Raw genomic sequence first — 18,290 nt, forward strand, 5'->3', positions numbered from 1 at the left:
GTAGTTAATTCCAAATTAAAAAGTTATGTTAATTGGTACAAGTATTATCGTATTTAATTTAACTTAATTTGTATATTAATATAATTGATTAAAAATAAATGATAAATAAAATTATAAAATAATTAAAAAATAGAATGTTAGTAAGTATTTTAGAATAGACAATGAAATAAATTATAGGATATTATTTTATTTGGATGGTTAATAATTATAAGAATAAAAAGTCAATAATTATATTTAAATAAACACTAAAATAAATTTTAAGATATTAAATTTTCTTGATTATTAATATAGTCTTGTAAATAACAATTTTGTATAAGGAGATTGTTAATAAAATTTTATAATCTCCATATTTATACTTATTTAATTTATATATTTTATTTTATTCTACTTTGCATAAAAAATTAGAACTTGTCTTTTTTAATTAATTATTTAAAAAAGATAGTATAAAATAGATTATATATAGTATTTCAACTATGTGACATGATTGGTGTTGCACTCATATAGAATATTGTGATATAGTACTGGAAAAAATTATTAGATATTATAGGTAAAAATTATAACTACTCTTATACTGATTGATACATATATATTGAATGATAAGTTATTAATAAGTGTCTATAATAAAATCACTTTAGCTAGTGTATGTGATATAAATTGATTGGAGAGAGTTGATCGTTTTATTTTACTCTAAAAACACTTAATAATGACTCTAATATTAGTTGATTTTTATTATATATTAAAATAATTTATTATAAAATATATAATTTAATAATTATCTTATTTTTTAAATTCAATAATTATTCCTATACCTATATAGAAATTTCAGTCAAATATTATTAAAATTTTTTTATTATAAAAATATCTTTCTAAAAGTTATAATATCTATATTTTATAACTTAAACTAAAAATAAATAATTTTCAATAAGCACAAAAAATAAATTAAAAATTCTGTTCGATAAAACAATTTTAAAATTTAACACTTCATGTCAGTATCTTACTATTTTTTTGTTAATACCTTATGGAATAACTTGGACAGAAATTAAATTAATTTGACTGATGAAACTAAATCTTGAAAATTACTTTGTATATATGTTATAAAATCTGGAGAATAAAGCATCTGATTTGGTTAAATATTATCATAGAAAAAAAAAATACATTTATGTACATACTATTTTTAGAATGTTCAAAATCTTGTCTTTCCTATTAAAAGGATGTTTCACTTTTCAAATATCCATATCTAAGGTAATTAACTACTATGGCACCATATGATTCATAAGTATTAGAGCCACATGCACACATGCACACACATTCAACTATAAATTGGCCCATTCAATATTTGAATTCCGATCTCCCTTGCGTTTGATACGTTCTTCTCATCACTTTGATAATTAATATAATTCCTCTCTCATTATCAAGCCATCGGTATCTGATCTGATCTATGGCGTCACCAGAGACGGAGCATCCAAAGAAGGCTTTTGGATGGGCAGCTAGGGACCCTTCTGGGGTTTTATCCCCTTTCAACTTTTCCAGAAGGTACCCCCATTCATGTTTAATTTCTTGTGAACAATAAAATCTAGGGTTAGTGAGACATTAGCTTTTGGAGCAGATCAAAACGCAATGTTAATTAATTCTTGATAATTGCTTAGCTAGCTTCATCAAGTGATAACGAAAACTAAATTATATATTTTGTTAAACGGAAATTTGTCCAGGGAAACTGGAGAGCAAGATGTGGCATTCAAAGTGATGTACTGTGGAATATGTCACTCCGATCTTCACATGTTAAAGAACGAATGGGGCAATACCACTTTCCCTATAGTACCTGGGTATGCTAATCTTCAAAATTATTTTGTTTCTTATTAATCAAAACAAATAACAACACATACATTTGATTTACAGGCATGAGATTGCTGGAGTAGTGACAGAGGTAGGAAGTAAGGTACAAAATTTCAAAGTTGGAGACAAAGTGGGAGTGGGAGTGTTGGTTGGATCCTGCAACTCATGCCAAGGCTGTGCTGCAAATCTTGAAAATTTCTGCCCGAAAATGATCCTAACATACAGTGCCAAGAACAAGGACGGCACCATCACCTACGGAGGCTACTCTGACTCAATGGTAGTCGATGAACGCTTCGCCATTCGCATCCCGGATAACCTTCCACTGGATGTGGCCGCTCCGTTGCTTTGTGCCGGGATCACGGTGTATAGCCCTCTCAGGTATTTCGGACTTGACAAGCCTGGTTTGCACGTCGGTGTGGTTGGTCTTGGTGGATTAGGCCACGTGGCCGTTAAGTTTGCCAAAGCTTTTGGTGCTAAAGTAACTGTCATTAGTACTTCCCCTAACAAACACAAGGAAGCTATTGAACGTTTAGGAGCCGATTCGTTTCTCTTAAGTAAAGACCAAGATCAGATGAAGGTACATGTATTTTAATTTATTTTTAGGTGGAAACTCATCAGGTGCAGTCGATTTTACGCAAAGTTGATAATTGAGAGCGATTAAATGATTTGACTGATTTGATTAGATTTTTATCTAAAGACTCTCAACTATCAACTTTACGTGAATTCGTGTATGTACACACTAACTACTGTATAGTTTAATTCATTTTTAACAAGTTTTATTTTCTAGGCTGCAATGTATAGCTTGGATGGTATTATTGACTCAGTTTCTGCGGTGCATCCTTTGGCTCCATTGTTGGCTCTACTAAAGCCTAATGGAAAACTTGTGATGGTTGGTTTACCCGAAAAGCCTCTGGAGTTGCCAATATTTTCTCTTTGTACGGGTAAGACTATGTTAGAAACAAATAATAACCAATTTATTAAACATACCATTTAACAGAGGATTAATTATTATTGTTTGGCATTTGAAGGAAGAAAGATGATAGCTGGTAGTAGTATTGGAGGGTTGAAGGAGACACAAGAAATGATTGATTTTGCTGCTAAACATAACGTGAAACCTGAGATTGAAGTTATTGCAATGGATTATGTAAACACGGCAATGGAACGCCTCGCAAAAGCAGATGTCAAGTATCGATTTGTTATTGATATCGGAAACACTCTCAATGCCACAACCTCTTAAATACCAAAATATGCATCATTAACATTTTAAGAGTCTTTTTTTTATCTTTCTTTGTATGTTGGGGAATAATAATATATAGTAAGTAAGTGAGCTAAGTTATATATTTCATAGCCCATGATAAAAATAATTTTTTACTGCATTTTAAGGAGAGGTTGGATGACATTACAATTTAGTCGTTATTATCTCTAGTCTTCAAATTATGGAAACTTTCTTTGTTATCTTCATCCTCAGGTTTAGATCCTTTCACAGGCTTTGTTGATCTGGTTAAAAGAGAAAAATCATGTGTGACATTTAAAAATAGGTTACAAAAAGATAATGAATTTAAATTTAAGTAAAACGTGATACACATCATATCACATTTTTCACACAATCATATGCAATGGCACTCGATTGACATGGTGTCCAGTTCTTCAGTAACAAATGCAAATAACACTAGGGATGTAGTGCTTTCATTTAAAAAATTATTAATTAAATACCAACATTAAAAGTTCATACGTATCAACTTTTAAATTGTTTTCGAATTACGTTTTAAAACAGCCTCAAAATTGCACTCGAATCTTAAAATGATTCTTAAAATTAATAATTATTTAATTTTATTTTTAAACTTATAATTCTAAAATTTATACTAATTTTTAAGACATTTTTCAATCATTAAAACACTGAAAATGACATTATTTTGTATTTATTAAAAAAAATCCTCCTCTTCTCTTTTCTCAACTCGAAGCCCTTTCTCTTTTCTTTTTCCTTTCTCAACTTGAGACCAGGGACGGATCTATATATTATGTTGTAGGGGCAAGCGCCCCACTACAATTTAAAATTTTTTTGAGTAGCATATTATAATAATATTTATTTACTCCTATTAAATTATTGAATTTGACTCCATAATATACTCAACTTTTGGTATTTAATAGTCAGTTTAAAAATTTCATATTAGATGTTTATTAGAATGATCAATTCTCAATTTAAATAAGATTGGGCGTTCTTTTTTAAAAATGAACTCAAAAGATATTATTTATCTTTTTTTAAAATTAATTTTAGTTTTTTCTGTAGCAACTACAATAATTAAAAAAAAAATTAATTATAGATATCATCGAAAGTTGGCTTTTGATTTTACGAGAAGTGAATTTCTAATAATTGTTTGGTGATATATATATATATATATATATATATATATATATATATATATATATATATATATATATATATAAAAGAGGCACTTCAATTGTATTGTTAAAATATATATATATATAAAAGAGGCACTTCGATTGTATTGTTAAAAAAAATTATTCAATTTTTTTAAAAATATGAATCCTAAAAATTGGAATTATAAATTTTATATTATTGTTTAGTATTTTAATTTGTAAATTATATATTTTGAAGACTAATAATATTTTATAATAATAAAATATAATTATAACAATAATTATGCTATATGTATATAAAAAGTAACTATCTGTATAGAATATGTATAGAATACATATTAAAATACAAAATATATATTGAAAGTGAATTAAACAATAAATATATTTATACACAAATACATAATAGTTAATGAATAATTTTATAGTTGATTTTTAAATATAATATTTTTATTATAAAAATTATTAGAGTTTATTTATCTTGTGTCCTAAAGGCACATATTAAGATTACAAATTAAAAATATTTTTGTTGAAAATACAAAAAATTTAAATTTTTAATGTATTTATTTTGCAGTTATTAAATAAAAAATTTAAAATATTCTACTAATAGTAAGTTTGTCATGTATCTTTAAGACATATATTAGCTAAACCTAAATTATTATTATGTTACATATATTTTGTCCCCATTGTCAAATTTTTTTGGATCCGTCACTGCTTGAGATCCTTTTCCTTTCTCTCCTTCTTCTTCTTTCTCTTTTACTTCTTCAACCCCTTCAACCCGACACCCTTCTCCTTCTAATTCTCTTTTCCCAACATAAGGCATTTCCCTTTTTTTTTTCTCTTCTCCTCCTCCTTTTCAATTTAGTCTCTCCTCTCAGCCTATTTTTTTTTTATGGATTCTTTTTTTTTATTTTTTTTGCAATGAAATTTATTCCATCATTAATTGTATAAAATTTTGAACTTGATAAATAAATTTTGTGATTTAAGTGGAAGATGACTTTAAATTGAGTTTGTTAAAAATAGTGTTTATTAATGAGTAATGAGAATATTTAGTTTATTTATCTGTAAAAATTGATGGTTGGTTGTTTATGAAAAAAAATAAAATGAGATAATAGAGGAATTAATTTTGGAATCAGAGAGGTAGAAGAAGACAGAAAAAAGACAAGAGAAGAAGGAGAGGTAGAAAAAGATAGAGAAAAAAACAAGAGTGTAAGAGATTAGGTTGGGGAAGGGGTGTGCAGCGCGGTGCCGTGACGGAGGCCAACGAGAAGCGGCAACAGAAAGAAATAAAAAGAAAAGGAGAAGGGACTCCCGTTGGAGAAGGGGAAGGAGCGGCTTAGATTTTCTTTTTCTTTTTTTATAAATATAAAATGACGTCGTTTCAATGTTCTGATAAACAAAAATTGTATTAGGAACTGGTATGAATTTCGGAATGCAAGTTCGAAAATAAAATTGAGTAATTATTAATTTTAAAAATTACTTTAAAATTTAAGTCCTATTTCAGTAACTACTGTAAAACTTATCTCAATTAATTTATGTAAATAAAAAAAGATATTTGTAAAAAAAAAAAACAATCATAATATAATATTATATTATATACGTATTTTATTTTATTTTTTGAACTGTTTCCGTGCTATCATTAAAAATGAATACTCTTTAAATATTGATGTAACACATATCATTGCATCAATTATTTAAAATTTAATTATCGCACTATATTTTTTCAAGTAATATAAGATTTATAATACTACACTTCTCTTGCTCACTATATAAACAAGATATATTATTGGCTAAATCGAAATACTATATTATAATTGAATAGATTTAACTGAATGCTAAAAGCTATTTCAAAGATAAAAAGTATCTTACAGATATATAGAGATTTTATTATGAAAATTATATCCTAACGATGTACAACTTTTAATAAATTTCTAGTTGCATGGCTTTATGAGAACCAATTGGTCAAGACTAATAATAATAATAATAATAATATCTTTAGTGTGTTTATGGGGAAGTAGTATTCTTGTTAGCGGGAGATAATAATGTATAATTCTATCGTCTCCATTATTAGGCCAATAATTAGCTTTTAAAAGGAAACAAACGAACCTGTTTGCTTGTTGGAAGTTTCATCACTTACTGACTCATATTTTGTCGTAATTTTCAGTTAAATTATTTCTTTATCCTTTTCATATGAGTTTTTAATTAAGCAAGTTGTTCAAAGTTTATTATTCTCAACGGTCAATATTAATTTAAAATTAAACGAGAGGCTATAGTTCTATGACGTTAAAACATCATTAAAAAAAATACTTTTGATAGGCTGCTTCAATTTTTCTGTTAATTGATATATAATTATTCTACAACTTACAATTTAAAGTTTCATTTCAAATGTATAATAAGTCTAGGGCCTAGGGACAATGCGTATAAATAACACATATCGTTGACTCTAAAACCTAGTTAAGTAATGCAAGTTTTTCCTATAGCGGAAAATGTTATTATTGTTGTCAATATCATGTACGATAAATTTTGAATTCTAAATTCTATCATTATCATTATAATTATTATATGGAGTTGGTGTAGATATCTTACACCATAGACAGACTTTTCTTATGTTCTTGTTTACATGGTTGTTAGATAAGGTGTAATATAATGCTTTTTTATCTTTGATGACAATGTTAACGTGACTTTATAAGATATTTTTTGTTTTGATTTTGCATTTGGTTAACAACCAGTTAATATTCTTCCGTTTTTCTCTTTCTCCTCCTCTTACTTAGTCTTTATTCATCTACTACAATATTGTAAATTAATTGTCTAAAAAAATTGTGATCTTAGATAGTTGTAGATTTTGAGTTTAATCTTTCCATATGTTATCAAAAGAACCTTTTTGCTGTATACAAGAACATCAAAAGATGTCTGATCTCATAATTTAAAATATGTGTGGAATATATGTATATTTGTCAAAAGAAAAACTTTTGGCCAATAATTTTTATTTTTTTCGTCACCGTCATTTAACTAGTATATAAATATTAAATTATCTTTTGATAAATAAATTTTATTAATTTATATATATAAATTTTAAAAAATTTAAATATAAACTATATTGTTTATGTATACAAATTTTAAAAAATATAAAAATAAATTATATATTTTTTTATATATAAAATTTTTATAAATATAATTATATATTATTATTGACAAAAAATAATAATATTTATTGACTATATAACCTTATTTTCTCAAAATAGTAAATATATAAAAGTACATACGTTAGTAAAGACGTAATAAAGAGTACTACATACTACCACACAAATAATGATTATAAAAGGATAGATATTAAGGAGGTGTTTTGCAATTGGATCCTGATTAGTTTCAAGTATATTAGAGATCAGATACTAATCATACTATAATAATGGCAACACAAGCTGAATTTGAGCATCCTAGAAAGGCCTTTGGTTGGGCAGCTAGGGATACTTCTGGTGTTCTCTCACCTTTTAATTTCTCTAGAAGGTTTGCTTCACTCATATCAAGTTTTTTAGTTGATTTCTTGCAACTTCATCAAGAATTGGTTTGTCAAATTTTTGCAGGGAAACGAGAGAGAATGACGTGGCATTCAAAGTTTTGTATTGTGGGGTATGCCACTCTGACATACACATGCTGAAAAATGAATGGGGCTTTTCCTTATATCCATTAGTTCCTGGGTAATAAATAATCCTTCATTTTAGTTCTGTATTTAAAGTTTGGTGAAAATTCAGGTGCAGTTAACTTCACGTGAAGTTGATACTTAAGCCTTGTTAGATGATTTGACTGATTTGACTAAATTTTCATCTAACGACTCTCAGATATCAACTTTACGTAAAGTCGACTTTACCTGAGTTTTCACTTTAAAGTTTTGCATATTTTGAATGTGTTCTTCTTTAAAACATGCAGTCATGAGATTATAGGCATAGTGACAGAGGTGGGAAGCAAGGTAAACAAGTTCAAAGTTGGGGACAAAGTTGGTGTTGGATGCATGGTTGGTTCTTGCCGCAAAAACACATGCAGAAACTGTAATGATGCTCTAGAGAACTATTGTCCACAAATGATTCTCACATATGGTGTCAAAGACACTGATGGCACCATCACCTATGGGGGCTATTCTGACTTAATGGTTGCTGATGAAAACTTTGTGGTTCGAATTCCTCAAGGCTTTCCTCTTGATGCTGCTGCTCCTCTCCTTTGTGCCGGGATCACAGTGTATAGCCCTCTTAGATATTATGGGCTTGACAAGCCTGGACTCCATGTGGGTGTGGTTGGTCTTGGTGGGTTAGGTCACATGGCTGTTAAGTTTGCCAAAGCTTTTGGGGTTAAGGTAACGGTCATCAGCACCTCCCCTGAGAAAAAGGACGAGGCAATTCAACTTTTAGGAGCTGATCACTTCCTTATAAGTCGTGACCATGATCAGATGCAGGTGAATGTTTGAATATAAAATAAATTATTATTTATATCCATAAAAGATACGGACGCCGACAAATGTACCTATATAAGAATAAAACGACAATTGTAACTACGGAAGATGACGTTGTCCGTATGCCAAGATGTTGGTTACGTAATTAATCTGTTAGGGTACTCTTGGCACACGGAGGTCATTTTCCATATTTACAATTCTCGATTTATTCTTATATAGGTACATTTATCGTCTGTATCTTTCATAGGTACAAATAGTAATTTATTCTTTGAATATATTTGGATAGTTTATTGAATAAATATTTAAAGTTTGTGTTAATTTTGCAGGCTGCAACGGGCAGTTTTGATGGTATTATTGACACAGTTTCTGCCTTCCATCCTTTATTGCCTCTAATTAGTTTATTGAAGTGTCACGGGAAGCTTGTAATGGTTGGTGCGCCGGAGAAGCCTCTAGAGCTGCCAGTATTTCCTTTAATTATGGGTATACATAATTAATTTACAAGTTAAATCAACATATTATGGTGTGGCCTTAATTAAGTGATGATTATTTTGGGATGCAGGAAGAAAGACAGTTGCCGGTAGTACCATCGGAGGGATGAAAGAGACACAAGAGATGATTGATTTTGCTGCTAAACATAACGTGAAACCGGAGATTGAGGTTATTCCTATTGATTATATTAACACAGCATTGGAGCGTCTACTCAAAGCTGATGTCAAATATCGTTTTGTCATCGACATTGGAAACACTCTAAAACCTTCCACTTGAAGCATTTACTGTCATATCTTTGTGTTTTGTGTATTTAATATATATTTTATTCTAAATACGTGGCTGATATTGTATCTACTATGCACTTCTTTTCACTACTACTACAAGTTAGTGATCAAATCCAGGGGATGAAGGTGGAGGACCTTCTAAGCGGATATAATCATACATGACTCCTTCAAAAGCAGTTAAAGCCTTAGATTGCTTAAAATAGATGATGTTCTTTCCTTTCACCAAATGCTTCCCACTTACAGCTATGCTATAGAGCCTATACAATCCATGGATGCCATGCCTTGCTATGGCATTGTCTTCTCCTACTTGTCCTGTTGTGAAGTGTGCAGGATTTGCATTTTTAGGGTCATTGAACCAAACCTGAAATAAAATCCATTGCATACAAAATATTTTGCTTGTTATCTAAGCACTTGTAAACTATAGGAAAAATAAGTGTACTGAGAACACCGATATTCTAATTATTTTAGCTGTTGATTTCAATTAATATATATTATATATATTTTTTATAATTTAGATCAACAGTTAAAATAATTGAAACACCGGTATTTCAATACACTTGAAACTCTTCCTAAACTATGTTATCTAATTAAGCATACAACAACAACAAAACCTTGTCCCATTAAGTAGGGTCGGTTACATGAATCAAACGATACTATTGTGCTCTATTAAGTTGTGTATGCTAGAATGAAAATACTGAACCTGCAATTCAGCTTCAGTTGAGGATGCCAAAGCCAGTTGTAGTGTGTATATTCCTCTGGATGTGACATTTGGAAGGTCAAATACAATTTGCCATGTGCATGGTCTGTATTTCTTCTCTCCTATTTTCCTACATACATAACACAGCACAATTTAGAGTTAAAACTTAACATATATAACTCCAATATATAACACTGTTAACAGAACTTACCTTGTAACATGAGCAAAGTACCAATCCTTGCGATAGTCATTAGCACCAACAACGAATACAAGATCATTATGTGGATGTAATTCGGCGTAACGTTCCCACAATCCATATTGCCTAAATCTGTTAGAGTTGTGGAAACAAATTTAATTTGTCTAAGTAAATGGAAAACAAATATGTAATAATAATAATAATTATATTTTTAACACGTCTCTTCACGCAATAGCTTCTTTTGGATTTTTATAAATTTTGTTAATAATTTTTTTTAGAATTAATAAACATTGAATTTTAAATCTTTTAGTTAAAAATAAAAGTTCTGACATATTATAAAACTTAAGCCGATAGAAAAAAAATACTTGTCAATGGTGTGATTCCTGTATAAGTTGTTGATGAGCTTAGGGTTAGCGTCTGGCACAAAAAATTCAGCAGCTAAGCGATCAGGAATTCCAATCTCCCAAAGTGTTGGACCATTTCTTGGAGGATTATACACAAGTGTATTCAAGTTGGTGGAGCATCCTACATGCACAGTCCATATATATATGCATGTGAAACGTTTCTTCCATAACAAGTTAATTATGTGCAATAGAAATTATTAAGTGTTTTTTGAAGATATTGTACCTGGTGTGATGGTTATTGTCTTGTTGTATTTGTAGTCTCCAATAAAACCAGGAACCCATGCATACAAATTGTAATCACCGGGTACAATATTGTTGATTACAAAATTACCATTCTTGTCGGCTCGAGTCCAAAATTGATAACCCTATAAATGCATTCGAATTATTTCTAATAAGCACTAAAGCTCTTTAGGTACTAAAGCTCTTTAGGTAGCGTTTGGTGGAGAGACAGAGACAGAAAGATTGAGACTGAGAAACAGAGACTAAGAGACAGGGATTGAAACAAATTTCAGTATTCTGTTTGGTGCAAAATGGGAGACAAGAATTGAAACAAGAATTAAACTCTAATTTAATTTGCATAAAAAGTAAAATTAGAATTAATTAATTGAAATGAAAGTATTTTAGGTATAAAATATTATTAAAGTTTCAGTTTCCATCTCTAAAAATTTCAGTCCCCTGTGTCCCTACTTTTTGGAGGTATTGAAATACTAAAATTTTGGAGACAGAGAGAGAAATTTTAGTACCAGTCTCTGAACTAACAAACACGATACTGAATCTCAGTCTCTCAGTCTCTGTCTTAGTACCTGAAAACAAACACTACCTTAAGAGTTGTAGCTAGAATATGTAACATTATTCTTATTGCTTTTATTAATAACATAAATGTAGACCTTGCTTTCTTTCTGCCATGATCCAGGATCTCCAGGTAAACCTAAACCAACGTACGCACTGTTAGCATTTTGAAGGCTCTGTCCTTTCATGAACCTATCAAAAGCAAGTACATTAATCACATAATGTTAAATTTTCCAGAACTTAAAAAATAAATAAAAATAAATAAAAAAGGTGATTTTTGCATACCTATCTTGGACTTGCAACCTTCCTGATATTGTTCCACGTTTATTGGCTGGAATGAAATCGATTGATAGAGGGAAATTATATGGCCAGCTTTTGGCTTCATTGGATTGCTACATGATTGTGAAAAAGAATGATTAAGAATTATTACTATATACGATATAACGAATTTTGAAAGATAATTTAAAATATAAGTACCTTTTGTACGGCATCTAACCACAAATTTTGATTACTTGGGCCAGAGTTGAGGTAGATAAAAACAGGGCCAAAAACCTTCTTATAAAGTTCCCCTTCCTCAAATTTCATATTTACCTCCCTTCCAGCATAGTGGTTGCTCACAAACATCTACACATGTTGAAAATATCAACTTTGTTATTTGATTAATCATAGTTTGAAAACTCTTTTTTTTTATTAATATTAAAAAAAACAAAGTACAAGAAATTAATTTTTTTAATTAGTCAATATTAAATAATTTTTATTTAAAATTCTTTTAGTTTTTATTTTTTTTAGAAGGATTCAGAATTTTAGAGAATGGCTTAAATTTTAAAACTTATGATGTAGTATTTAGGATTTAAAATATAATGAAAAATAATTTTAAAAGATTAGCTGATATTGACCAAAAATTAATCTATTCAATCATTTTTTTTTTTGAAAAAATAAAAGTTCTTACCGAGAGGGAAATTGGGCCAACATGAGAGGTGAGATCTTGCTTGATAGGCCCACAATTGCGGAACTCATTGCTGGGTGTTAAGATCCAGAAACCGACACGTGGCTCAGAATATGGGCTTGTCCAACCGTTAACCTTGTTGTCTTCATTCTCAATTGAGTATTGGTACTTGTCATCCACCTGACCCCAAAATCACACCATATAAATTAATAATAACCGTTCACCGAAAAAAAAAAAATTCAGGTACAATTACGTAAAATTGATAGTTGAGATAAAAATTTAGCCAAATCAATTAAATTATCTAATGACTCATAACTATCAACTTCATGTAAAGTTAATTTCATCTGAATTTTTACCGTTGTAATGTTTTTATTTTTGAATTTTTTTAAAAATTTTGAGATGAATTAAAGTTAAAAGGTTTGATTTCTGTATTTTAAATTTTTTATTTTTTAAAAAATATATTTTTTGTATTTTCTAAAAATCAGACCACTCTAAATTAAACAGATCATATTTAAAATTAACATACTTACAATTCATAATCTAAAAAAATATCATTGTGAATTTAATATTAAAAATAAAAAAATACATTGATACCTCTGTAAGAAAATTTCGTTGTAATGGCTTGGTTAAGAGAACGGCTTCAGGATAATCTAGGGTTTTACCATTTTCTCTATCTGCCATAGATGGCATCATCCTCTGCCTTGTGTTTGATATAGCCATATAGCGGAACCTGATATCATCATGTGTTGGTATTATTTTCCTCTGCTAAGTACAAATTATTTAATTTAGCACATTAAGATGAGATCACCTGTCACGGGCCAGCTTGAAAACAATCCTAATTTGATCAATTTCCACAGCTGGAAATCCCTCTAGCCGTTCCAATATTACATATGGATAAAACCCAGAATCCCCTCTTCTCAATATATACCTGCAAATTCAATTAACTTAATCTTCTGCATAATATTATTAGTAGTATTTAGTGCAACTCAAATCAAAGTTTTCATACTGATGACGTAAAATGTTTTACATATGCAATCAACATAAAAAAAGTGGAAACTCAGATGCGGTCGATTTCACGTGAAGTTGATAATTAAAAGTCATTAGATGATTTAATTGATTTGACTAAATTTTTATCTAACGGCTCTCATGAAGTTGGCTGCACTTGAATTTTCACCAAAAAATAATTATTTGTACTATTGCGATATTACGTAATTAAATACACGTGTAAACATGCTAGGTACGATTCACCTTATGTCTATATTGAAGGGGACACCACCATCTCCTGAAGGTGACCATGTTCTTGTAAATGAAACTTCCACCATATTCTGGTCCTGTGCTATGACTTTAAAATCTGTTGTCTTGGTTCTGCAGTACATATAAAAATATAAGTAACCAACAATATTTTTGAATAATACATGAATAATGTGAATTAATAGGATTAAAAGAATAAATTAATTTTTAATGTTAAATCCTAATTCTCATGCTATTTTTAATGCATACAAATTTACATTTTCTATATAAAATATTTAATTATAATATTTTTTAAAATGTTGAACGCTTTTTAAAAATAGCTTATTATATTAATGATACGAAGACATGAATGAAATAATTAAGAGGACGCTGAAATATGCGTGTACTTTGGTTCGCCGTCAGATTCTCCTTGTTCATTTGTGACAAAGTCCACGTACCTACAAATATGAAGGTCCAGGTCACTATCAATTCAAACATGATTTATATATGTTAATCCAAATTTAATTTCATGACATTATAAAGCATATTAGATCAATATATAAGCTAAGCAAAGTTTATTTATTTAAGATTGAAGAAATAGGTACCCTCTATCCTTTTTTTCATTTCGAGCTTCAAGTATGTTGTCAATTCCATTATATGATATTCCAAGAATATAGCCCTCAGGCTTTGCCAAAGTGATGGAAACGATACCGTTTTGAAGGATCACCTGAAACTCCAAGTCAATTCTGTGATGAGTGTAAGACATTTTTTTTATTCTATGTAGTAAATTTTTATAAATATTTTAACCATTAGTTCTGATAAAATATAAAAAGAAAAAAAAAGAGCGAAATATAGTAAATGATACGGCCAAAAAATTTTCACATTATGACGTAGTTAAGAAGTTTCTTTATAAAAATAATAAAATAATAAATTAATTGATATCATCTTTTATGCGATAAATGTAACAAAATTTCTTAAGCTTAAATACAATACTTAATAAGAAAATCAAATTTAGAACTTTTTTATTACCCGATCAGGATTTTCAGTATTCAGAATAACCGGTGATGTTCTTCAGCGAGTAGAAGCCATGCATATAAAAAGGAAATAGTGAAAATAAGGAAAAAAAATAGTTACAAGAATTCTGTTGTCATTTTAATATGATTTTTTTTTTCAAAATATCTTTTGATTTTGAGAAATCAATCCTACATAAATTAACAAGAAAAAAAAAAGAAGTTTTTGGCATTGCATTAAACATCTAGTAAACTTGTAAATTTAAACCATAAAATTTATTTGAAGTTTTGATCTACTTCATACATACTTGCCAACACCATAAAAGTAATGTTAAATAATATTTTACGAATAAATAAAAGAGAAAAGAATAAATAGGTCCCTGACCTTTTGTCCTGCGGACATTTTTGTTCCTAACCATTGAAAAATACTTTTAAGTCTTTGACTTTCACAAAATTTGGACAGATCAGTCCCTCCATCCAAATATCTCCATCAGGGACTGATCCGTCTAAATGCCTCCGTCAGGGACTGATCCGTCCAAATTTTGTGAAGATAAGGGATTTAAAAGTATTTTTCAATGGTCAAAGACGAAAATGTCTACTAAATGGTTAGGGACCTATTTATCATTTTCTCTAAATAAAATGAATCATTTTAACTCTACAAATAAAAAGAAATGAACATCACATATATTTAATTTTAAATTTTCAATAATTAAATTATTTTACAATAAGAAAATATACAAAGGGACTATACTCCTAGAAAACAAAAGAGGCAAGTAGGGGTTATGGTCGTAAAGCACTCTTTCAGCATGCGAGAAACACGATGATCAATTCATGCCATATGCAAGTAGACAAATAATGTTCTTCACCAAAAATAAAAAATAATTTAAAAAAATTACATGAGATTTTGAAAGCTTTCACCATGTGATTAATTTAGAAGAAATGGGAGTCTGCTTTTATTTCTCCATATCCGTTACTATTTAAGTACTTATGGTTACATTTCATGCATATATGAGGATTGAATTGAATATAAAGATAGAAGTAATTAATCTACATATCCATATAATATAGAACGTTTTCCTTTTGAATGCTTATGCTTGCCGTTACTTAATTTGTTTATGGATCAGTAATAACGTACAAAAATCATAAGGTAAGAAGGAAAGCATCATTTGTATTTTTTTTTTTTTTTTTGTAAAAGAAAAAGAATAATAAAGGAATGAAAGTGTTAGAGAAAACCTAAATGAGCTCTTCACAGAAGATGCACCCAGCAAGAAGAAAAGCAGTGCAACGTATACCACCTTCATCTTCTTGCCAATGTAATAAACCTGAAAATTAAATTAAATAATATAATTTTTTTCATAGCTTCATTTCATATCTCTAATAATTACCAAAATAAACTTGTATTATGATCTCAATTGAGTAAACCACAGGAACAGGAAAAAAAATTTTCAGTGACATGCATTGTGAAAAAAATGTACTAACCTTTGAAAATCAATAATTAATCTCTTTATGATATATGAAAAGATCATCATGAGAGAAGAGACGAAAATATTTATGCCCTATTTATATGAATTTTGGTTGGAATGACTTCTTCTAACTCTATATATATATATTGTCACTGAATTCTCTTTGGAACTTCAAAGGACCTTCATATATTAATAACTTGAAGGCTAAAGTGAATATTATATATATTACCTATATGTATATGCAATAGTGTGTGTGTGAGTGAGAGAGAGAAGGCAACTCAAGAAACAAGTTTAACTTGTCTATGATATAGCCACGTTTTCTAGAGGGGAGAGTTACTCAAATAAAGACGTCTAAAATGTCTTTTTTAAATATATTTTTAGTAATTAAAATTTAATATATATAATCAATTAAATCGTGTTATTTTTTGTCAAAATTAGATTAAACAAATTAATTTGACCAAAAAAATGGTGAATTAAATTTTGAACTGGTCTACATTAATATTATTCTTTTATAAAAAATTATTACAATATCTTTATTATAAAAAAAACTAAAATACTCTTATTATGTATATTAATTTTAAAAATCTTAAATTCTAGTCATTTACATCTTGTCGTCATAGGATTAGGATTTAGAATTAAAATATATATATATATATATATATAAAATAGAAATATTTTAGTTATTTTCTATAAAAATGGTATTATAGTCATTTTCTATAAAAAAAAATAAATTTAAACTAGTTCAAGATTTGATTCACCATTTTTTTCGATCAAATTAATTTATTTATGGCCTAATTTAATAAAAATAATATGATTTAATTGATTATATATACTAAATTTTAATTATTAAAAAACATCTTTAAAAAAAAGATGTTTTAAACGTCTTGATTTCAGTGATTTTTTTTTTTTTTTGTAGAGTTCCTTTTTTAAATTTCAATTGTTTTTTTTTTTTTGGACAAGAAAGCAAGAGTTACCTTGAACCATGGACTAGATTCCAAATGTGGGTACAATAGTATTTCAAAACGATTGAGAATAGATGATTTCGGAAAGAAGATTTTATTGCATGATTAAAGGAATTAAAAAGTACTATCCAATTGTGTTGATTATATATATTTACAAAGGAAAAAATATTTTTAAATTCTGCCAAATAATTATTAGGTTTACTTTTATAGTAAACCAATCAATTTTGGAAGTGATTAAATATTTATGTAGGAATATTTTATATTGAGAATACATAAAAATTAGCTTATTAATCAATCATTGAGGACACATGTCAAAGATGTTTGATTCTTTTCAGAAGACAATGGAAGGAAAGGACATGGAACATATAGTGCACAAACTCTATAAATAGTACAACCTAATGGTTAGTGCATCAATTGCTAAAAGTTCTTTGTTAACTTGTTTCTAAGAAGACAGTAATAATATACCTATACATTTGGCTCTTATAACTTGGGAGAGAATAATTATGAAACCAATGATGAAAGTTGAAAGTTTATTATAATATAAATTTTTATTGTATTTATTTGTAATTATTAATGATTTTATTTGCATTCGTTGATGTTAATATTTGATCAACGAATTAGATTAAAAATAAATAAATATGTAGATGGTTCTTTTGTTCATTTAGAATAATTTTTTGAATTTTCTATATATCAATAAAATATAATCATGACCAAGGTCAGAGTTAAAGTTATTTATGATCGTTAATTTGAGTATGAAAATCATAATTTTTAAGATTTTATTTAATATTTTTGTTTAAATTAATTTTTATGTAAAATTTATTAAAATAAGATAAATAAGAATGGACGGAATTACTGTTAAAGCTACAACAAATTTTAAGAAGAATAAATTATCACTCTTATTTTTATAAAAATTTGGAACATTGATAAATTTATTGATGAATGAACGAATTAATTTTGTCTTACAAAAGATGATTTTTTAAAAACAAAAATATTCAAACACTAATTTTATTCTTAGACAAATTTATTACAATTTTAAATTTTTATGAATAAAAATAGTCATTTATTCATTTGTTTAATATAAATTTAATTTCGTTTATTCATAAAAAGATTTTTTAACATTTTAAAAATTCTTATGAATAAAAATAAAAAATTTACTGTTTTCAAAATCAA

The 18,290-nt window shown here is 28.1% G+C and overlaps 3 protein-coding genes across 3 annotated transcripts; 2 read left to right on the forward strand and 1 right to left on the reverse strand.

Annotated features, from left to right (window-relative positions):
• Positions 1-1,432: 1,432 nt before the first annotated feature.
• LOC130982306 (8-hydroxygeraniol dehydrogenase-like) lies at positions 1,433-3,151 on the forward strand. Its single transcript, XM_057906268.1, has 5 exons — positions 1,433-1,533; positions 1,710-1,823; positions 1,897-2,410; positions 2,621-2,774; positions 2,862-3,151. Exons 1-5 carry the CDS (start codon positions 1,439-1,441, stop codon positions 3,068-3,070), a joined length of 1,086 nt encoding a protein of 361 aa, XP_057762251.1. The 5' UTR covers positions 1,433-1,438; the 3' UTR covers positions 3,071-3,151.
• A 4,395-nt stretch (positions 3,152-7,546) lies between these two features.
• On the forward strand, positions 7,547-10,241 carry LOC130982300 (probable mannitol dehydrogenase). The gene is made up of 5 exons (XM_057906259.1): positions 7,547-7,713; positions 7,791-7,904; positions 8,134-8,653; positions 8,977-9,130; positions 9,210-10,241. The coding sequence occupies exons 1-5, from the start codon at positions 7,616-7,618 to the stop codon at positions 9,413-9,415; spliced, it is 1,092 nt and encodes a 363-aa protein (XP_057762242.1). The 5' UTR covers positions 7,547-7,615; the 3' UTR covers positions 9,416-10,241.
• On the reverse strand, positions 9,524-14,451 carry LOC130979449 (uncharacterized). Its single transcript, XM_057902896.1, has 14 exons — positions 14,291-14,451; positions 14,093-14,143; positions 13,704-13,820; positions 13,264-13,383; positions 13,050-13,185; positions 12,459-12,635; positions 11,987-12,133; positions 11,795-11,901; positions 11,608-11,701; positions 10,944-11,085; positions 10,682-10,841; positions 10,332-10,448; positions 10,124-10,250; positions 9,524-9,784 (listed from the first exon to the last, which is right to left on the reverse strand). Exons 1-14 carry the CDS (start codon positions 14,449-14,451, stop codon positions 9,524-9,526), a joined length of 1,917 nt encoding a protein of 638 aa, XP_057758879.1.
• Between the last annotated feature and the right edge of the window lie 3,839 nt (positions 14,452-18,290).

Source organism: Arachis stenosperma, chromosome 5 (genome assembly GCF_014773155.1).
Source record: "Arachis stenosperma cultivar V10309 chromosome 5, arast.V10309.gnm1.PFL2, whole genome shotgun sequence".
Lineage (NCBI taxonomy): Eukaryota > Viridiplantae > Streptophyta > Magnoliopsida > Fabales > Fabaceae > Arachis > Arachis stenosperma.

Coding starts and splice junctions, on each gene's coding strand:
- LOC130979449 (XM_057902896.1), bottom strand. CDS start 14,451: ATGTCTTACACTCATCACAGAATTGACTTGGAGTTTCAGGTGATCCTT. Junction 13,186..13,263: donor TTCAAGCTGGCCCGTGACAG/GTGATCTCATCT, acceptor TGATGATATCAG/GTTCCGCTATATGGCTATAT. Junction 9,785..10,123: donor CAACTGAAGCTGAATTGCAG/GTTCAGTATTTT, acceptor ATTTTATTTCAG/GTTTGGTTCAATGACCCTAA.
- LOC130982300 (XM_057906259.1), top strand. CDS start 7,616: ATGGCAACACAAGCTGAATTTGAGCATCCTAGAAAGGCCTTTGGTTGG. Junction 8,654..8,976: donor GTGACCATGATCAGATGCAG/GTGAATGTTTGA, acceptor TTAATTTTGCAG/GCTGCAACGGGCAGTTTTGA. Junction 9,131..9,209: donor AGTATTTCCTTTAATTATGG/GTATACATAATT, acceptor TTTGGGATGCAG/GAAGAAAGACAGTTGCCGGT.
- LOC130982306 (XM_057906268.1), top strand. CDS start 1,439: ATGGCGTCACCAGAGACGGAGCATCCAAAGAAGGCTTTTGGATGGGCA. Junction 1,534..1,709: donor CCTTTCAACTTTTCCAGAAG/GTACCCCCATTC, acceptor AAATTTGTCCAG/GGAAACTGGAGAGCAAGATG. Junction 2,411..2,620: donor AAGACCAAGATCAGATGAAG/GTACATGTATTT, acceptor TTTATTTTCTAG/GCTGCAATGTATAGCTTGGA.